The sequence below is a fragment of the Chiloscyllium plagiosum genome, chromosome 38, assembly GCF_004010195.1.
Source record: "Chiloscyllium plagiosum isolate BGI_BamShark_2017 chromosome 38, ASM401019v2, whole genome shotgun sequence".
Lineage (NCBI taxonomy): Eukaryota > Metazoa > Chordata > Chondrichthyes > Orectolobiformes > Hemiscylliidae > Chiloscyllium > Chiloscyllium plagiosum.
The window spans coordinates 21,427,604-21,449,806 of NC_057747.1; the positions used below are offsets into that span (position 1 = coordinate 21,427,604).

At 45.3% G+C, this 22,203-nt stretch overlaps 1 protein-coding gene across 2 annotated transcripts in view; it reads right to left on the bottom strand.

Moving 5' to 3' along the window:
* Nucleotides 1-22,203, bottom strand: part of zswim8 (zinc finger, SWIM-type containing 8) — a 194,682-nt gene that overhangs the window by 26,213 nt on the left and 146,266 nt on the right. For both annotated transcript variants that reach the window (XM_043679075.1, XM_043679074.1), the window contains 5 exons: nt 21,691-21,789; nt 18,248-18,372; nt 14,328-14,565; nt 6,138-6,290; nt 1,672-1,894 (listed from right to left, as the gene is read on the bottom strand). In XM_043679075.1, the coding sequence (XP_043535010.1) occupies nt 1,672-1,894; nt 6,138-6,290; nt 14,328-14,565; nt 18,248-18,372; nt 21,691-21,789 (838 nt within the window). The remainder of the gene's footprint in view (nt 1-1,671; nt 1,895-6,137; nt 6,291-14,327; nt 14,566-18,247; nt 18,373-21,690; nt 21,790-22,203) is intronic.

Consider the following 22,203-nt stretch of genomic DNA (forward strand, 5'->3'; position numbering starts at 1 on the left):
AGAGAGAAAAAAAAACTGGTGGTAGCTTGACCTGAGGGTCACTGTGCCTCAGGTAAGGGATGAGATTGAGAAGGAGCCACCTTCAGGTAGCCTTAGCCAGTAGCCTTTAATCTGGCCTTTAAAATTCTCTATAATTCTGTCTCCACCACTCTCTGGGAAAAAGAGCTCCATAAACACACAATCCTATGATTTCTTCTCACTTCTGTCTTATTTTTAACCAGTGTTCCCCCATTCTTTCCTCATAAATATCAAGTGATCTGCATCTCTATTCCATCCACCCACCCTTAGTTCTATCACCCTTAATATTCACATCTAAAAGAAAAAGGCAAATGGTCGCTACATAAGATGAATATTGCCAGGAGAAATTTGCTGTTGGACCCTATTGTCTCACTCATCAGGACATGTGCAAGAATGCCAAATCTCAAAGGGGACAACAATTTTTATTGCATCAGAGAAAGATGCTGATTCGTTGGTAAGAGGACCCTGACTGGTTAATGTGTTACCATGGAGAATGGATGAAGAACAATTGATTTCCCATGTTTCATCAATTAAGCATTAGAGTTGGTACATGTATGATTAGGAAGGAGGCATAAATCTCACATAGGAGGGGTCATCATGAACAGACAATGAGGGGGCAGTAGGCTTGATCAACTGAATGGCCTCACATATCAAGCTTTTGTTGTTGATGGGATAGAGATAAAATGAGTCAAGTCACTACACCCACTCAACCTCGTCCACCCAAACAGCTTCCCCTAACCACACACACCCTCCTGTCCAACCAATCACAGCATCTAACAGTTTCTTAAACCAGCGTTTGCCCCATGACCTGATCCAACTACTTTGAAATGTTGATAATTTTGAATGAATATCTTTCTTTCTGACATTAATACTTTCATAATCACCTCAGCTTAATATCCACTTTCACAAGGGATTGGAACATTGTAGAAACGAGCTGGATCCAGAATATTCTCTCGGATTACCTTTCAATGGTCTCTTTCAAGCTGACCAACCAACATATCCTGTTTTAGTTTGGTGCTCTCGCTAGCCATAAAACCATCCCTTTAAGCTTTTAACAGGCCACATACTTTCTTTTTCTGGGACTATAAACCGAATTGAAAGTTGAAATACTATAACTGAAACATTAGGAGAATTTTAAAAGCAACTTTAAAATTAAAGACAGGTGCTGCATACTGCTGAGCTGTACCTTACAGGGTCACTTACTATAGCAGACAGAAGGCACTCTTTGAGATGGAGTGGAACCAAGTCTCTTTTGCATTAAGGAAATTCTGCCTGACAACAGCCCTCTGATTGGCTGAGCCCCAAGGTGTAGAAAAACAACTTGCATTTGTATGGCACCTTCAGAACATCCCATGGCATTTCACAGGAGCATAACCTGATAGAGATTGACACAGCTGCACTTTAGGGCCGAATGGAACTAGGTGAACGCAAGAGAGATATCGAAACAGAAAGGCTTGTAGGATTTAATAATTAAAAAGAAAAGGGTGGGCAGTGGTACGTGTGAAGGATAAACACTGAGACGGACAAATTGGTCCTAATGACCCATTTGTGTGGCCAATTCCAAGTACTACTACGAACAATAGCAGGAGCTGGAAACAAAAGCAAGCTGAAATATCCAACCCAACAATAAAGGGAGTTGAGCTTCGATATTACCGGCCGACGTCTGTGCTTTTGGTGCGAGCTCCTCCAGTGGCTCGTCGACTACCGCTGGAGGACGACGACCCGAGCGAGTCGCTCGACGAGCTGCTGATACTGTCGCTGTCCTGGCCCCTGCCCCAGGACGCAGCCGCCCAGCCCCCCCGGATAGGCCGGCGACTCAAGGTGGGGGAGCTGTCTGAGGTGGTCTCCGGAGCACTGCTGTCGATACTGGCCATACCTGGCAGAGAAAGGCACGGAAAATAAAACGGAAACACATCTGCGCCCCCACGCCCCCCCACCCCACCCCCAACCACCTTGTCCGGGCGATTGAACTGTGATTACAAACCCCAACATGGAGGCAGTATGTAGACAAACCTGTGCCCATCCAATTCTAAGTGCCAATTCCAACTCCCCATTAGTCCTAGAAAACTCAACTTTGGGACAATCAAATGCGACATGGTGGCTCAGTGGTTAGCACTGTCACCACACAGCACCAGGGCCCCAGATTCGATTCCACCCTCAGGCAACTGTCTGCATGGAATTTGCACCTTCTCCCTGTGTCGGTGTGGGTTTCCTTCGAGTGCTCTGGTTTCCTCCCACAGACCAAAGATGTGCAGGTTAAGTGATTGGCCATGCTAAATTGCCCCTAATGTCTAGGGATATATGCAAGTTAGAGGGGTTAGTTGTGGGTAATATGGGGCTACTGGGATAGGGTAGGGAGCTGGGTCTGGGTGGGATGCTCTTTGGTGGGTCAGCATGGACTCAATTGGCCTAATGGCCTGCATCCACATTGTAGGAATTCTATGAGAATGCATCCCTTTTGAAGGAATAAGCTGTGTAATCAAATTTATTATACCATAACTCATATTGTAACAATGTTGTAGCTTTAAACTTTTCAAGTATTTTTGCCTTTTTTTTTTGAAGAGAGGTTTTAAGGCAGAGGTGTCGCACAGTCTACCAGAACCACGACAGTAAACAGTTTGAGGGCTTGGGGTCTTTTATTTTCATGGTTGGAACAATAGAAGCAGCCTGAATGGGTGGAGTTTAGTTCCCACTGAACAAGGATCTTTAGTTTAACTTTCAGCAGCTGCTATTGAGCTCTTGAAGAGCTGGGAGCTATATTTTCCCCTCTCTCAGTTACAGCGAAAAGCCGGGGGCGTGGGAGTTGCACGTGAGATGATATGTTTTCTGAGTTCGCTTTTTGCCGAGGGTGTGTTTATGGGATTTTACTATATCGGAACAGTTAATCAGTAATAGCTATTGTATCCATTATTCTGTTGAGATCTCCAACAGTGTTAAGTTATTCCAATTCCCTTCTTTCTTTTGTTGTATTTTAAATAGAGTGGATGAATAAAGTGTGTTTTACTTTACATCTGGTAGCTTGACCAATCGGACTGCATGTGGAACTTTTGTCTTTAAAATAAGAAAAAACATTACGGCCTAAACTATCTTCAGAATATTTTGAGGGGTTTGGTCTGATCTATAACAATATATTACAACATTCAAGCACTCAATTCATTAAATACTAATGTTCCACCAAGATAACATCAAAGTAAAAGTGATAGAAACAAAAACATGGGAGCAGGAGTAGGCCATTTCCTGCTAACACCCCACACCTTTTGTTCCCAAAGCAAGAGATTGTGAGTCAGCTGGAGTATTGGGTACCATTCTGGGTATCACACCATCGGAAGGATGCACTGGACAGAGTGCAGAGGCGATGTCCAAAACCCATCCCAAGGCTGACACCGTACCGTCATGAAGGTGCACTGGGACTGTTCTCCTTGGAGAGACAATAGCTAAGAAAAGATCTGATGGGAGGGTTTCAAAACCATGAGAGATCTAGATCGGGAGGAACTGTCCCCACTCATAAAAGGGTCAAGAACAAAAGGGCACACATTTAAAGAGATTTTGCAAATGCCACGGAGAAAAACATTTTTTTTCCACACAGCAAGGGGTTCGCTGTTTGGGTAAAGGGCTAGAGAACTTCAAGTAATGTTGGTCTTGCATTGTTCATCTCTTTTGCAGCTGTAACCTTGCATGTCACATTCTGTCTAAGCCCTAGGATCCTTATGTCCTTATAGGCTATTATTTGCTTGTACTGCTCACAACACAAAACTTTTCACTGCAGTTAAGTACATGTGACAACAATAGATCAAACCATCAAGAATGGCACCAAGTTAAAGTGCTGGTTGGAGAGTCAGTGCAGACATGATGGGCTGAATGGCCTCCTTGTGTGCTGTAACAATTCTGCGATTTCAGTCTCTTGTCACTTCACCATGGCTGCCAATGGAGCCAATACAACCACAACAGCTGAGTCAAACTGACAATAAATAAAATGCAGTTTGCATTTCTCCTCATCCAATCAATCAAAATCCAAATAAGCAAACATTTTTTGTTTGAAACAAAACAATGTAACCGAATGTAGATTATATTTTACAATTAAACCACTGCACTGTAAAAACGATCCAATAATGTTAAAAGCATTTAGCCTTCCATAGTTGGGTTTGGCTGAGGCTGCCATTTTGTTACAAAACTTAATATTAGGTGACACAGTTAAACCCCGTCATATCACAACATAGTCACGTCATTTAGCACGGATTTGATTTATTACTGTCATGTGTACTGAGGTACAGTGAATTGTATTGTTTTATGTGCTGTACAGGCAGATCGTGGAGCTGGAAAAGGACAGCCAGTCAGGCAACATCCGAGGAGCAGGAGAATCAACGTTTTGAGCGATTCCTGAAGGGCTTATGCTCAAAACGTCGATTCACCTGCTCCTCGGATGCTGCCTGACCTGCTGTGCTTTTCCAGCTCCACACTCTTCGACTCTGATTCTGATTTCCAGCATCTGCATTTCCCCCCCCCTCCCCCCCTTTTCTCCTTTAGGCAGATTGTACTATACAAGTGCATTAGGGTAAGAGGACAGAGTGCAGCATACCATGTTATAGCTGCTGAGAAGGCGCAGAGAGAGATCAACATTAACATTATATGCATACAAACTTTTATATCTTGGTTTAGTTGTGGGTCATAAATTCAGATGTGAATCAAATAAGCCAGTACTGTATTCTGAAAAGAGACTGAAGGTGAAAAAGCTGGGTGACTGGACCTGAAACATTAACTCTGATTTCTCTCCACAGATGCTGCCAGACCTGCTGAGCTTTTCCAACAATTTCAATCTTTTGTTTCAAGAGAAGAGCCAGGTCATGGCGAGGGTTATCAGATCAGCCGTGACCTCATTGACTAGCACGGCACACTCGATAGGCTGAATGGCCTACTCTGCATTATGCTCAAATGCAGAGGTCATGGGTTCAAATTTCAAAACTACTCAGTTATGGTAACAATTTTATTTCACCGGCTGTCTTAAAAAAAAATCTAGTTCACTAAAATTCTTCAGGGAAGGAAATCTGCCATCCTCGCTTGGCCTGGCCTACATGTGACACCAGACCCATAGCAATGTGGTTGACTCTTCCCTGGAATGGTCTGGCAATTCACTCAGTTCAAATGCAGTAGAGAGTTTCAACCGGACTTCCCACACTTCAGGAAGGAATTAAACCAAATACTGTACAAACCAGGATCAAATCCAGGCCGCACTCAGGAAATTAGGCTACGACTGGTTAGGGTGATGGATAGGGCAGTGAAAGGGGACATGAACGATGAGTTAGCATTCCAAGTCCTGAGCTCAAGCTGGTAAATCTTTAGTCAAACCGAAGGTGGATTGAGATCCAAGATTGCTCCAACAATTCCTGCCTTTGGCTGTGATCTTTGAAAGTAAAGATCAATCAGTTGTGTTAAATACTGAAGGCATTTCACTGCTCTGAGGAAACTTTGAACATGTTTCCTTTCGGAACGAGAAGAGAAGGTGGGAGTGGGTGCAGGCAATTTAAATTTTTAAAATATTTTTAGTAAACACCACTGAGAATGCAAGATCCTCACCACAGTTTCATCTTTTTCAGTCCTTCCTGAAAACTGTGAACATTGGGAAGTCTCAGGCACAGGTAGTCTACGGACGACACTGACATTTCTCTACATTACTCACCCAGTGACTGAAATTGTAAGGTTAGCTTGAGACCGAGTTAAAAACGTAGCACTGACTCCAGTGTGGTTAAAATTACAGAGTGGTCAGCGAGACTAAGAATTAGCGAGTTTTGAGAAGATTTGTAGCTCAGATTGAGGTTCTGGATGTAGGTTTGCTCACTGAGCTGGAAGGTTCATTTTCAGACGTTTCGTCACCACACTAGGTAACATCTTAAGGGTGTCTCCGGATGAAGCCTCGTCTGGAGGCTCACTGAAGATGTTACCTAGTATGGTGACGAAACGTCTGAAAATGAACCTTCCAGCTCAGCGAGCAAGCCTACATCCAGACTGAGAATTCGGAAAAGCTGCCTTACAGTGACTGGCAACTCCAACTCCTGGGAGAGCACTACAAAGGAAAGGAGATAGTCGGATGGGAGCGAGCAGCAGCAGCAGCACACTCGGCCTACCTGTGTGTTTCTTCTTCTGCCTGACTGGTGATCCCCAGCACCTCCCATTGTATCCACCTCTGGTGCCAAGTGTCAATCGACTCGGGATTTTACCCTCCTGTTTGAAGGTGCCCGACTCGCTCGGAGTTTCGCTGGGTGTGCGCTGAACATTGTCTGCAGGTGAAAGCAAAAAAAGCGCACGCAGGTCAACGAAACAGGCAGCGATCGCAAAGCGACCTAAAGATAGCTTTCAGCCAGGTCAGACAAAGCCAGCAGCAACACCTGCTGAACGGAGAGTGTGAAACAAAACATCCAAAATCCACCCGTTACACTTAATTTTGATCATTTTTTTAAAAAATTAAACTAATTTTTAATCAGAGTAACACTTTGAATGCATTTGCAACACCCTTGCTCAGATAGATTTAGTCTGGAACAAAACCCCACCTCTCTCTTACATACTACACAGACCACATATACATATACACACACAGACATATATATAATATGCACATATGGGTGTTGCACCTTTAAATAATGAAACACCTTTAAAGTGAACACCCCACACATTAACAACACAGAGGTGGAATGAGTGGAGAGTGTCAAGGAAATTTGGCACGATGGCGAATACCCTTGCCAAATTTTATAGGTGTGCCATCGAGAGCATTCTGTCTGGATGTATCACTACCTGGTGTGGCAACTGTACCATTCAAGCCCGGACAATCACAAAGGCCAACCACCCATCTATGGAATCCATCTACCAGGCCCGCTGTCAAGGAAAGGCCACCAGCATTCTCAAAGATCAATCCCACCCTGGCAATGTTTTTCTACACCCTCTACCATCGGGAAGAAGGTACAGAAGCCTGAACACACGCACCAGCCGATTTTGAAAAAGTTTCTACCTTACAGTTGTTCGAATACTGAACGGACTCACAGACTCTTAACATTCGACTGTACCTGTATTTAGGTTTTTGCCGCTGTTTACCTATTTTTATTTATCTATGCTATTTAACGATGTGATCTGCCTGTATTCCTCGCAAGGCAAAGCTTTTCACTGTGCCTCAGGACACGTGATAATAAGTTCATTTCAATTCAAGTATTCCATCGGAGAGCTGAAAAGCAACACGAGAGACCAACACACTTTAAGCCACATTAAGTTTTGATGGAACAAAGTGTGATTCCAGGGTGTAGGTCAAAAGGACAGTCTTCACAGAGATGGTGATTCCTGAAGAAGGGCTTATGCCCGAAACATCGATTTTCCTGCTCCTCGAATGCTGACTGACCTGCTGCGCTTTTCCAGCGCCACACTTTTCAATTCACAGAGATGGTGATGGGCAAGACTTTGCCTTTGGATTTGAAAATAAGGACAGGGTAAATATAGAGTAGGGGAATGGATCTGGATAGTTTACTCTTCGGAGGGTCAGTGTGGACTTGTTGGGACGAAGGGCCTGTTCCCATATTGTAGGGAATCTAATCTAATCTAAACCATTGACGTAAGACACCGTGATTTGAATGCTAATTTAGCTCAGACCTATGTTCAAGAAAGAAACTGCCATCTATATACGGGGATGAAACTACTGTAACTACTGGACAGGCATGGTCCTCAGACCCACCAATGGGAAGATTTGTCTGTTCCCACAGCTACTCCAGAGAAGTTGACAAAATCCCATTTCGGATATATCCCGTGGTGCATGTTTGATCTTTTCGGAATGGAAAGGAGAGCAAACCTGAACTCCATCCTTGTGCAAGATATGTACTTTCACTTTTTAAAAAATTGGTTCCTGGGATGTGAGCATCCCCAGCTGGTCAGCCACTTATTGCCCTTCCCCAGAGAGAATTTAAGAGTCAAGAGCTTGGTAACCATGAAAAATTAAAGAGAAGGGAACACACAGGGAGCCAGGGTCTGGGCAATGAGAATTCTTGGACTGGCAGCTACAGAGACAGAGGGGAGACAAGCAGGGCTCGAAATATCATCTTTATGGTGACGTGTCAAGGGTTTTTTTTATAGTGAGTGTGGTTTGGTCAGAAAGCTCAGGGCTGGTCAGTTAGCATGGCTCACTCGAGTCAGACTGCAGAGTTTTGAATCAGATGCTCATTGAGACCAAAATACAACTAACTGACCAAGGGCAACACAAGGGTAGAGATGACAAAGAGGTGAATGAGGGTACCAACAACACATGCAGAGACACGATGTGGACATTGGAGAAGATGGACGCAGACAGTCTTCATTAGAGACAAAAAAAAACTGCAGATGCTGGAATCGAAGGTAGTCAGGCAAGAGGCTGGAAGAACACAGCAAGCCAGGCAGCATCAGGAGGTGGAGAAGTCAAACTTTTGGGTGTAACCTTTCTTCAGGATTGGGGCTGAGTGTAAGGGGAGCTGCAGGTAAAGCGGGTAGGGAGGGGGAAGGGTAATGAGGTGAGGCTAGATGAACACAGGTAGAGGGTATGACCTGGTTGGTTGATGTGAGGATTGAATCCGGTGGGTAGCTAAATGGGTCAATGAGAGGAATGGAAGGGGGGCGGGGAGGGGCTGGGAAGGGAGTCGGGGGACAGGAAGGGAAGTTATTTGAATTTGAAGAACTTAAATGTTGAAGTCTTCTGGGCTGTAGGCTGCCCAAGCCGAAGATGAAGTGTTGTTCCTCCAATTTGCGGTTTGTTTCGTTGTGGCAATGGAGGAGGCCAAGGATGGTCATGTCAGAAAGAGAGTGGGAAGGGGAATTAAAATGGGCGGTGACTGGGCAGTCCGGTCAGACCCTACAGGCCCAGCTCAGCAAAACATTCCCTTTGTTTACATTTGGTCTCCCCGATGTTGAGAAGACCACATCGGGAGCACCAGATACGGTCTTTATGACAAACCAAACACAGGGCCAGAAGCCATGACTGGGTCAACTAGAATCTCAAGATGATGCACTGAAGGGAGCTGTCAAAAGACTGAAACCAACAGCAAGGAGATTGTTACCCTTACCAGGTGGTGCGCTGGTCATTAAACATCCATCACTTCATCTCCAATTTGTCAGCACGGGGTCCGTAGCCTTGTATGTCAAGGTTTGTCAAGTATTCATCTAAATATCATCTCTACCCCCTTTCAAATAGTGACTTTTAGATATTCGCAACCCACTGGGTGAAAAAGATTCAACAATAATCCCCTCTAAATCTCCTGTTCCTCACTTTGAAACAGTGCACCCTGATTACTGACCCCTCCACTGAGGAGAAAGTTTCACCCTATCCACCCCATCTATGCCCCTCAGAACCAGCTATCCACCCCCAGCGTTCTCTGCTCTAAAGCAAACAGCCACAGCCTGTCTGGTTTCCCTTCAATACTGAATCTCTCCAGGCCATGAAACATCCTGGTGAAGCCCCTCTGCACCTTCTCTCGAGCAATCACGTCCTTCCTATTGTGCGGTGACCAGAACTGTCCACCGTATCCAGTAGGAGAGAGTGAGGACTGCAGATGCTGGAGATCAGAGTCGAGATTGTGGCGCTGGAAAAACACAGCAGGTCAGGCAGCATCCGAGAAGCAGGAAAATTGACGTTTCGCCCTTCACATCAGGAATGAGGCTTGTTGGCCAGGGCTGAGGGATAAATGGAGGGGCATGGGGCGGGGGGGACAGTAGCTGGGAATATGATAGGTGGATAAAGGTGGGGGTGAAAGTGATAGGTCAAGGGGGGCAGTGATGGACGGATCTGGAGGGCGGTACCAAGTTGGAGGCTTGGGACTGGGATAATGTGGGGGGGAGGGGAAAATGAGGAAGCTATTGAAATCCACATTTATCCCGTGTGGTTGCAGGGTCCCAAGGCAGAACATGAGGCGTTCCTCCTCCAGGTGTCGGGTGGTAATGGTTTGGCGATGGAGGCGGCCCAGGACCTGCATGTCCTTGACGGAGTGGGACGGGGAGTTGGAAGTGTTCAAACACGGGGCGGTGGGTGTCCCAGTAACCTACCTGGTATACAGCTCCATTAATACCTTCCTGCTCTTGTACTCAATGCCCCGACTAATAAAGACAAGTATCTCATTTCCTTGTGCCTACCCATCAACCTGCTTCAGGTTCACCATTTCCCCTCACCTGAAATTTGAGAGCAATCTTTTATATAAGGAAAATGCAACAATCTCAAAGAGACACCTTAAAGGAGAACTCAGAGCAGAATTTCAATAAGTAAAGAACAAATTAATTTACATTCAGTACACAAATCCTAGAGAGAAGACACTCCTGAATAAAGATTACCAATCCTGTCAGTTTTATCAGGCCCCACGCAAGTGCAATCTAAATATTAGGAAACTTCTGTCACGGTTTGTTTTACATGTCTTTTCCCTAGGACGGGGGATTTCAAGACAAAAGTGCACATTTCTAAAGTGAGAGGAGAAACATTTAGAAGATACACGAGGGGAAATTTCTTTTATACATTAGCGTGGTTCGTGTGTGGAATGAAATGGTGGATGTGGGCACAGTTACCGTGTTTAAAAGACATTTAGATAAGTTCATGAATGGAAAGGTTTGGAAGGATATGGAGAAAGTGAGGACTGTGGACACTGGAGATCAGAGTTGAAAAGTGTGGCGCTGGAAAAGCACAGCTGGTCAGGCAGAATCCGAGGAGCAGGAGAGTCAACGTTTTGAGCATAAACTTGAAATGTTAACTCTCCTGTTCCTCGGATGCTGCCTGATCTGATGTGCTTTTCCAGCACCACACTTTTTGACTCCGACTCTCCAGCATCTGCAGTCCTCACTTTCTCCTCGAAGACTATACCCTCAGCCAAGATCATAGTATAGAGTCATAGAGATGTACAGCATGGAAACAGACCCTTCGGTCCAACCCGTCCATGCCGACCAGATATCCCAACCCAATCTAGTCCCACCTGCCAGCACGTGGCCCATATCCCTCCAAACCCTTCCTACTCATATACCCATCCAAATACCTTTTAAAATGTTGCAATTGTACCAGCCTCCACCACTTCTTCTGGCAGCTCATTCCATACATGTACCACCCTCTGCGTGAAAAAGTTGCCCCGTAGGTCTCTTTTATATCTTTCCCCTCTCATCCTAAACCTATGCCCTCTAGTTCTGGACTCCCCGACCCCAGGGGAAAGACTTTGCCAGCACTCCACCAGACCCTCAGTCCTTCCAAGGGGCTCGCCCTGACAGCAATCTCCAGAGGCTGAACAAGACATTCCACCGCTAGGTCTGTGACATGTCCTTGTTATTGACTGGGACTGGCTGTGCAGTATTTCTGAGGGACCAGCACAATGTGGAAAATCTAAGTGTTCCTAAAGCAGACTGTTGGCGCAAACCACTGAATACAGACCCCTCGCAGTCTGATGGCAGCTTGCACCATCTTAAGCTCTCACTGCTACAGAAGGCTCCACATGCTCTGCCCTGCATGTACAGGAGCTGAATCCTGGCTGCCTTCCCTCTAGCACCCCAACTCCCAATGGGGAAGTAGTTACATACAATTGCTGCAGCCAAAACACCGGTTTAGTTTTGCAGTAAAGTACAATTCTCTGACTAGATGTTTAAGTTATAATTATGGTGTAACAAAATCTTTAGTTCCAGTAGCATATTGCCGTGGGATTGTCTCCAGTTAAGAACTGGGACTTCCTTGCAAGAAATGAAAAGTTTATTATAATGCCAGTGTCGGCATTGATGGAACGGGGCAGTTTCTCACTACTTGATGGGTATCATACAATCCAATCCAATAAAGTCCCATAGAATGCGCTTTGGTTTGTGATGCACAAGGACAGTACAAGCTCCAGCAGTGACTATAATGAGGGGATGGATCCGATAATGCACTCAGTGCCTGAACAGCAAAGCGGCTGGTTCATCGCTAGGGGATGCAAGGTGGCATGACCACTTTCTAAAAGGGAAGGTCTTTGCGGTGCTAACCATAGCATCCCTACAGGGTGGAAAGAGGCCAGTCAGCCCATTGAGTCTGTACCGAAGAGCAGCCCAACCAGCTGCTGCAATTTTTATCCAACACAATTTGCTACGCTACCTTCCTCTTTCCCAGTACTGAAGACTTGGATGAGGAAAGTTAAAGTACTACATATACTATATATGACACAGATATAGGTGGAAACGCAATTGGCGATGGCAACACAAAGTCTGCAGAGGGATATAGACAGGTTAAACGAGAATGGTGCCAGGGTTGAGAAACTTTGACAACTTGAACAAGTTGCCTGCTTTCTTCAGAGATAAAACAGCAGGGAGGAGATTTGATAAAGGTTATCAAAATCATTCAAGCTGTTCCTTCTCTCTAAGACTGGTCCCCATCACATATTCTGGAGAGGAATGGACTGTTGCCAAGCTGAACAGATATTTTGCAAACCTAAGCCATTCATGTGCTGCCAGCCCTGTATAACAACAACCCGCATTAATATAGCACATTTAACAGCAGTGGGATATCCCACACTGCTCTACAGCAATGTTTTGAAGTTAAATTCACCTCCATATACGAGGCATTGTTTTCAGAATGTTAACTCTGCCCCTCTCTTTACCCAGATGTCTCCAAACCTGCTGAGTTTCTCTCACACTTCCTACCTTTATTTCAGATTTCCACCCTCCACAGTATTGTGCTTTTATGAATTTCTAGTATTTCCTGTTTATACCCCAAACGCTACCACTTCTTGCCATCGCTCCTCTGAAATTGACTAGCAGCTACTTAAAAGCCACTGAGAGTTACCACTTCAACGCCAAAGTGCCTGCTGTTACAATAACATGGACAAGCTGGCCTCGTATTGTAACATTCGCTCTCGAGTGTCTGGCTGTTTTCATCAGGTCTGGTCAGTTTTACTATGACTCAAGGTTAAGAGTCTCTCAGATGAGTGTGTTCTATGCTATGGCATTCAGTAACCTTCTGACAGGTGAGTTCAAAAGATCTTATCCATATCCCCATGCCTGTCCCTCATGACCTTCAGAATTCCAACTCCGTGTCAACTTGTATATTTCAAAACCCCTCCCCATAGTCTCCTATACTCTCAATGCTAACTCAAGTGACCATTCAAATAGCATTGCCTTTTCCAGTGCTTTATCAACTCACTCCCACCAGCTATTTCTCATAGCCCCTCAAATGTACAATAATAAATACCCTGGTGTGACTTTAAGGTGGTATGCAACCCATGTTAATTGCATAAATGAATAAAAATACTAGAAATAGGAATGGAGGTAGGAAATTATGCGCACTTCATGAACTGTATTGAAATAGCTAAAAGTGAAGTTGAGAGGGACACTGGCATCTGAGTGAACCCAATGTTCTACCATTTCAGTCCCCACCGCGTCCATGACCTCTTATTATACAGGCTTGACTCTGAGCTCAGAGCAAAGCCGTGCCTAAAGTGCAGCCCAGACCCTTCGCCCTGAAGTCATGTTACAGGCACCATCAAACAGGGAGGTTGTGCTTTCAAGTTGAAGTGGGGGTGAGTGGGTGTGGAATGCATTACAGTCAAGATTAGAGTGGTGCTAGAAAAGCGCAGCATGTCAGGCAGCATTCGAGGAGCAGGAAAATCAACACATCTGGCAGGAACCCTTCATCAGGAAGGAGAATCATTCCTGATGAAGGGCTTTTGCCCGAAACGTCGATTTTCCTGCTCCTCGAATGCTGCCTGACATGCTGCGCTTTTCCAGCACCACTCTAATCTGGACTCCAATCTCCAGCATCTGGAGTACCCACTTCTGCCCATGGAATGCCTTGAGTGGAGGGACGGTAGATGCAAACTCAACACAAGTACTCAGGGGAACTGGATGATTATTTGGATTAAATTGGTTTACAGGGATATGGGGGGAAAGCAGGAGATTGGCACTAGCTAATGATGCTTATATGTGGAGTCGGGGAGGGCGCAATGGGCCGAAAGGCCTTCTGCTGCTCTGCTACATGTCTGTGAATCTGTGAAGCACATTCTGAAACGGAGCTCAGAATACTTATTTTAAAAATAGGACGTAAAGATGGAGAATGCTGGGGAAACCCAGCAGCTGCTACAGGATCTGTACGGAGCTAACAATTCAACCCCTGCACAACTCTTCCTCAGAACTGAAGATCTGAAGACAACTCATACAGAGCTCAAAATGTTATTTCTCTCTCCACAGACCTGCTGAGTTTCTCCAGCACTTGGTGTTCAATTTCCAGCGCCAACAGTTATTTAAAGAGTTATGACAGTTTATTAACGGAATAATTTGTGGGAGGAAGGCAGGCAACAGAGGACGAAATAAAAAAAGGGAAATCATACCTTGCGTGGACCCTTCTGGAAAGTTCTCCGCAGGAGGGTTCTGCACCGGAGCTGTCACACTAGCTTGCTGAGGCGTTGATGATGCACTCGTTATCTGATGGACATTCGAAGTTGTCTGCGATGCGTGCTTCGATGGAGATTTCTGACCGGTAGCCATCGGCTTACTGGAGGAGTAGAAGGAGCTCAGGGTTTGAGGTTTGTGCGTTTGGCTCTCTCTGTCCAGCAACTTGTCCAGAATCTAGAACGAGATCACTCTGTTTGAAAAATAAAGACCCCTGCAAATACCTGGGCCTACAGCCGAGATAATGGCTCCCTAAGACCATTAAACATATGAGCTGACGGAGGCGATTCAGCCCATCAGGCCTGCTCCACCATCCAACGAGACCACGGCTGACCTGATCACCCTTAACACCAATTTCCTGCCACTCTCCATAACCCGATTCCCTTCCTGATTAAAAGTCTATATCAGCCTCGAATATAATTCATGAGCCAGCTTTGACAGTCCTCTGCAGTGGAAAAACAAAGACATTCCACAGAGTTACCACCCTTAACGAAGAAATTCCTCCCCACCTTGGTCTTAAATGTGCAATCTTTTTCTGAGACACTGCCGTCTGGTCCCTCGCCCACTTGGTAAACAATGTCTCCATATCTAGCCTGTCAAACCCCTCAGAAACCTGTGTTTCAATAAGGCATTCTTCCTGTCTTGAAAGTCACACTCAGTCCACATTCTGCTGAGGGATAGCGACATGGCCTTCCTAGAGACAACACATTTTGGCCTTTTGCAATGGCAAATCTTTTTGGAGGTGTTTCAAATCTTTTTGGTGCAGCACAAGGCCTCCGAGAAGATTTGAAATGGAGCTGACAACGCTGATATGCAGTTAGTAAATCAGTGGACAAGAGGACAGAGCATATGACTGAACTGGGTTCCACTGCCCTTTCACACTGTCTAACCTCAATTACAATAACTCACTGAGTAACAGTACTCATCTTCTCTCACCTAGGATCCCTGTGACTTTCGTTTTTTGCCAGACACCTAGATTCTGCAAGAGTCGAGTGTGTGGTATTGGAAAAGCATCTGAGCAGGTCAGGCAGCATCTGAGGAGCAGGAGAACCAACATCTCAGGCATAAGGAATCCTGATGAAGGCTCTTGCCCAAAACATCGACTCTCCTGCTCCTCAGATGCTGCTTGACCTGCTGCGCTTTTTCAGCGCCACAGTCTCGACTCTGATCTCCAGCATTTGCAGTCCTCGCTTTCTCCTGGATTCCATAAGCACAGATTACTGACACCTTCAAAGAATTCTGCTCAAACATAAATGGAAAATCTCATTGAGAGAGTCATGCTCTGTGTAATACTACATCGACTCTCCTGCTCCTCAGATGCTGCCTGACCTGCTGCGCTTTTTCAGCGCCACAGTCTCGACTCTGATCTCCAGCATCTGCAGTCCTCGCTTTCTCCTGGATTCCACAAGCACAGATTACTGACACCTTCAAAGAATTCTGCTCAAACATAAATGGAAAATCTCATTGAGAGAGTCATGCTCTGTGTAATACTACAGGGTAAAATTCTCACCAGCCATTTGGCACATGCTAACAGCTCAAATTTCAGCGTCAGCAACTGAACTTGATCTGTACACAGCTCAGAGCAACTACAACTGATACTTAGCAAATGGGACAGAGTTTTAACTCGGGGGTGGGGGTTTGTGACAAGGTTGAAATCAAAGTTGACAAGGAGTCCCTCAGGGAAGTATTCCATTGACAAAGAACCTTGTTTAATATCTTTTTTATTTACATTGTATAACACTCGATAACTTGGTAAAATTATTGCCTACATGCCAACCTCTCCTAAGGGACGGGCATTTTATTTTAGCTAGAAAAAACACTACAATAACTTGTTTTATTATCCCGAGCCTATGGACCAAGAGTGTGGCAATTATGTTCCAGATAATAAACGTAAAAACTGACACTAAAGAATAGAAACATAATGCAGGGGTACACACCTCACTGTTAACACTTTATTTACAGCATAGATCATTTAAATAATAATGTAACTTTACCTTAAATAAAACTTACCAACAGAGAGCCTTCTCACTCGCACCCACAACTAACTACAGAGGAACCTCGATTATCCGAATACCAATTATCCGAATATCGGATTATCCGAAGGAGATCTCGAGGTCCCGATGGAAACATTACACCAAAGACGTGTTTCCAACAGTGTTCGTGTCTTTTGTTTGCAGTGATTAAACAGGCACTGTCTCCAAATGTCTGACTGTCTGCCCTCTCTCTCTCCCCACACTTTCCCTGGAGTTCTACACAGGGGTGTACCCTAAACCCCAACCCCCTCGAGCCCAGATAATCTCTCCAACATTGTCCTGTACAGGGCAAAGGTGGAACCTGTCAAAAAGTTTCAGTAAAAAGTTGTGTGTGTGTATGGGGCTATGGCTGTGGCTGTGGCTGTGTGCGTGTGTGCACGCGCGATTTGGAGACTGGCCCCACAAAAGCAGCTGCAGCAGTCTTATTGTTGGTGTCCAGTTCGGCTGCCCCAAAGGGGGCGGTGTTGGATGGGGTTTGGGGCGATGTTGGACGGGGTTGGGGGCGTGGGACGAGGTTGGCGTCTCATGCACTGAGAGTTGCTGCAGTCTCCTGAATGGGGAGCAGACTTTAAAAAGCTCCGAGCCCCAGAGGAAAGGCATTTAATCGATTAACCGAATAATCAATTATCCGAACGAAATAGTGCCCGCTCATCTTGTTCGGATAATCGAGATTTCCCTACACTCGGACAGCGCAATGGTTCTTGGTATTTGAGGAGACGGTGACTCAAAATTGAATTAACTGTTGATATTTCGTGTGGTCATTCAATTCAACACAAGTATGTTTACATTGAGGTAAACAAATTTTAAAACCATAATAATTGGACAGAATAATACAGTAAACTTTGCTGTATTTGAGGTATATAATTTTTCCCAGTTTATCAAGAGCGCCAGTTTATAAGTTGCTGGTTGAAACAAAGTTTGCTGTATTTTCTCAACAACCTGTTCAGACAGGTTATTACATACCCCTGGAGCAGATGGGACTTGAACCCCCCCTCCCCCAGACCGCCTACCTCAAAAGAACCCAAAGAGCTGCTGATGCTGTAAAAACTCAGCAGGTCTTGGCAGCATCTGCGGAGAGAAAGCAGAGTTAAAATTTTGGGTCCGGTGACCCAGTTCTGAGGAAGGGTTAGGATTAGGATTAGATTCTTCTTCAGAACCGGACCCGAAACATTAACTCTGCTTTCTCTCCACAGATGCTGCCAAGACCTGCTGAGTTTTTACAGCAATTTCTGACTTTGCTTCTGGTTCAAAACGTGGGGACACTACCACAAGAGCCCTTTGAAAGAAAGGCCTGCTGGGAATTGGCAGGGAATGGAACCCAGGCCTCCCGCAGGTGAGAATTCTCCCAGTGAGCCACCAATGTGACTGCGGTTAGGTTGGAGATCCTGGTGTTTGTCCTCCATGGAGCAAAGGAGATGAAGGAACTTTTGATAAATGTGAGAGAGACAAGAAGAGGTTGAGATAAGGTCCACAAGTTGAAATGGTTCCCATATGCATGACGGTTCATGGACAAGAGGACACAGACTTTAGATTTTGGGAAAATGGGAGATGTGAGGAAGACGCTTTATTAACGCAGTGCGTTGTAACAAACTCACTGCCAACAAGGGTCGTGGAAATGGAGCATATTGATGATTTCAAAAGGCAATTGGATAGGCACTCGAAGGAAGGGAACGTGAAAGGATCGAGCAAGGGCACGTAGACAGAACCAGCAGGTATCCAACGGACTGATTTATCGCTTTCTATGCCTCGAATTGTTCTAACAATATCTCGCGGGAGAGCTCCCACCCACAAACCAGCACCAATACAGATCTCGCCACTGTGCGTACTTTTTTAAGCTTAGCTTGGTCATCTTTGTACGTAATCATCAGGGCAAGTGCAAGGTCTCCTTTCTCTCTCCTGGTACCTTCACATAACAGCGGATGCTCTGCCTCACTGACCGTGGTTTTCATTCCTGGGGAAAGACAGGCAGAAATAGAGAAAACTGTGAGATCTACCTGCAGGAAGGCTGAGGTTTTCGGGGACAATAATAGTACCTTGTTACTTTAAGCTCACAGCCGCTCCCTCCCCAGCCCTGACCCACCATCTATAAAAAGTGTGAGACGGGATGCTCCCTCACTTGCCTGGATGAGCGCCGCTCTAACTGCGGCAGAAACTCAACACTGTCCAGGACACTATATCCTGTTAAACAGGCACCCTACTCACCACTTTAAACATTCACTCCCATATCCACCAATGCACAATGGCAGCAGTGTGGACCAGCTGCAAGATAGTACTATCACAATGCACCAAGGCAGGTTCGACAGCACCGTCCACATCTGCGACTAACTTGGAAGAATTCTTTGTCGTGGTTGCACGGGAACACCATCTGCAAACTCCACTCACCAGTCCAGCTTGGAAATAGATCGCTGTTCCTTTACTGACGCTGCGTCAGAATCCTGGAACATTCTCCCTCACGGCATTGCGGATCTGCCTACAGCGCTTAGACTGCAGCAGTTCAAGATGTTAAAAATTACACACCACCAGGTTATAGTCCAACAGATTTATTTGGAAGCACTAGCTTTTGGAGTGCTGCTCCTTCCAAAAGCTAGTGCTTCCAAATAAACCTGTTGGACTATAACCTGGTGTTGTGTGATTTTCAAACTTTGTCCACCCTAGTCCAACACCAGCATCTCCTCATCGCGGTTCAAGAAGGCAGCTCACCACCACCTTCTCAAGAAGAAGGTGATGACCGCAGATGCTGGAGATGTGGTGCTGGAAAAGCACAGCAGGCCAGGCAGCATCCGAGGAGCAGGAGAATCGACGTTTCGGGCATAAGCCCTTCCTGATGCTGCCTGACCAGCTGTGCTTTTCCAGCACCACACCACCTTCTCAAGGACAACTAGGGACAGGCAATAAATGCTGCCCAGCCTGGGACACCCACATCCCATGTAAGATATTTTAAAAGTTACAAAATGTTCAATTTCATATGTCTGGAAACTTTAGTTATATTCGAATACATTTCATCTAAAACTAATTGTTTCAAGCCATAAACAAAACCAAAAAAAATTGCAATATCGTTGATCTGGTAATGGTTAGTCGGTGACCAATGAGATTGGAATTACGTTGTTCAATGTTTTTTAAAATGGATTTTGAATTATAACTGAGCAGCGTAAATAAATTCCTAATCATCCACTAGCTTTGTGTTCACTATCCTACACCTGCTTCTTAATAAGCCACCAATTTAAACATTTTTCGTCCTCGTTTTCACAAAGGGTGGGAAAGGTTTAGAACTCTCAAAAACAGCAGTGGATGCTGGCTCAGTTGTTCGGTTTAAGCCTGAGATAGATAATACCTTTGCTCAACAAAAAATTGAAGGGATATGGTCCAAATGTCGTTGATCATCCAATGATCTTACTGAATGGTAGCAGAACAGACTCGAGGGGCTGAAAGGCCTCCTCCTGTTCCTAATTCCTCAGTCTGTATCTCTGTAACCTGCTGGACAGAGACACTGCTCTAACTCTGACCTCTTCAGGCATCACTGATTTTCATCAGTTCATCATTATGAGCTGGGCACAAAAACAGCCATTGCTGGAGAAACTCAGCAGGTCTGGCAGCATCTACAGAAGGAGAAACACAATTGATGTTTCGAATCCAGTGATCCTCCGTCAGAACAGATCCTGCCTGACCTGCTTGTTTGTCCCCTTTCTGTTGCCGGTTGCCAGCATCCACAGCTCTTTGTGTTGAGTATATTATTGCTCGCTGTGCCTTTAGCTGATGGGGCATAAAGTTCAGGAACCTCTCTCTGGCTCTCAACCTCACGTTCCTCCTAGAAGATTGCTTCAAGTGTACCTTTTTCCATCAAGAGTTTGGTCATTCCACCTAACATTTCCCCATGTTGCTCATATTTCAATTGACAAATTTCCTGTGAAGTGGACGGCATGGCAGCTCAGTGGTTAGCACTGCTGCCTCACAGCATCAGGTACCCAGGTTCAATTCCACCCTCGGCTGACTGACTGTGTGGAGTTTGCCCAGTCTCCTCATATCTGCATCGGTTTCCTCCAAGATTTTTTGTAAGATTACAGGGGGAGCTTTGATCAAATGGGCTGAAAAATGGTAGACGGATAAATGTGAGGCATTGTATTTTTGTACAGCAAACACGGGTAGGCCTTATACAATAAATGGTAGGGTATTGGGTAGTGTTGTACAACAGGGTACATAAACCTTTGAAGTTTGCGTCACATATAGACAATGTGGTTAAAAAGGCATTTGGCACACTTGCCTTCATGGCTCAGCCCTTTGAGTATAGGAGCTGGGAAGTGATGTTGAGGTTGTACAGGATATTGGTGAGCCCTCTTCTGGGCTGCCCAATGATGGGAAGGGTATAATCAGGCTGGAGAGGCTTCAGAAGAGATTTACCAGGATGTTGCCGGGTGTGGAAGGTTTGAGTTATAAAGAAAGGCTGGATAGGCTGGGACTTGTTTCTCTGAAGCATAAGATGTTGAGAGGCGACTTGATGGAAGTTTATAAAATAATGAGGGGTATAGATAGAGTTAATGGTATCTGCCTTTGCCCTAGGATTGGGGGATTTCATGACCGGGGGCACATTTTTAAGATGAGAGAAGAGAGATTTAAAAAAAAAGACATGAGGGGCAAATGTTTTATACAGAGGGTGGCTTGCATGTGGAATGAACTTTGAGGAAGTGGTGGATGCAGGTCCAATTACAACATTTAAAAGTCATTTGTATGGATACATGAATAGGATAAGGTTCAGAGGGAAAATGGGCCAGAGCAGGCAGGTGGAACCGGTTTAGTTTGGGATTATGGTCAGCATGGACTGGTTGGACCCAAGGGTCTGTTTCCGTGCTCTAGGACTCTACGTGTAGGTTAGGTGGATTAGCCATGGGAAATGCAGGGTTATGGGGTAGGGACAGGGTGAGTTTGGGTGGGATGCTCTTTGGAGGGGTTAGTGTAGTCTTGATGGGCCAAATGGCTTGCTTCCACACTGTAGGGATTCTAATACTACGATTCAAAGTGCCTTGAAGAGTATCTTACTACAAAGGCTCTATATAAACACAATTGGCTGTCAACATTTTGAATCCAGATATGAGGAAGGGTCATAATGGACTTGCAACATTAACTCCGATTCTGTCTCTGCACAGATGCTGCTAGGCCCGCTGAGTTTCTCTAGGGTTCTCTCTCTGCTTGTTCAACATTTCCAGCAGCCACAGTATTTCGCTTTGGTTACAATTTAGTGTCGCTGTGTTAACAGCGGAAACAAACGTTGACCTACCCAACGCAGCCACAGCTGCCTCAAATCCAAGCTCCTCATCGCCAGGCATCTCGTTATTCCGATTACGGCTTGGGGGTCTTGAACCAGTTGGTGAAACGACTGAAAGAGAGAGAGTCAGAAACTTGCCTTAGGCCACCTTATCCCCCAGTCCGCTCCAGTTACCAAAGCCCACTTGAGAGAACAGATGAGTCACAGAGGGTGATGGATTATTTATTTCTCGTCAGTTTTGGGTCATATTTTATTTCAGTCATGACAACACTGTCTCTCCTCACTCGCCTCCTCCCCAGTCCGCCATCTTGGTTCACATCTCCTTTGGGATTAAATCCAAACAACTATCAAATGGTCAGCAAACAGATCACTGCCAGTCCACCCCCAGCCCCTGCGTTCTTAACTATTCAGAGCCAGGCTTAATCACCACATTCCCCAATGTCATGCAGTGTCACCACCCAACTTACCGGCAGCAAATGAGATTCATGTAGTCAATGCGGTTTCGTTCGTACGGCAATAAAACAG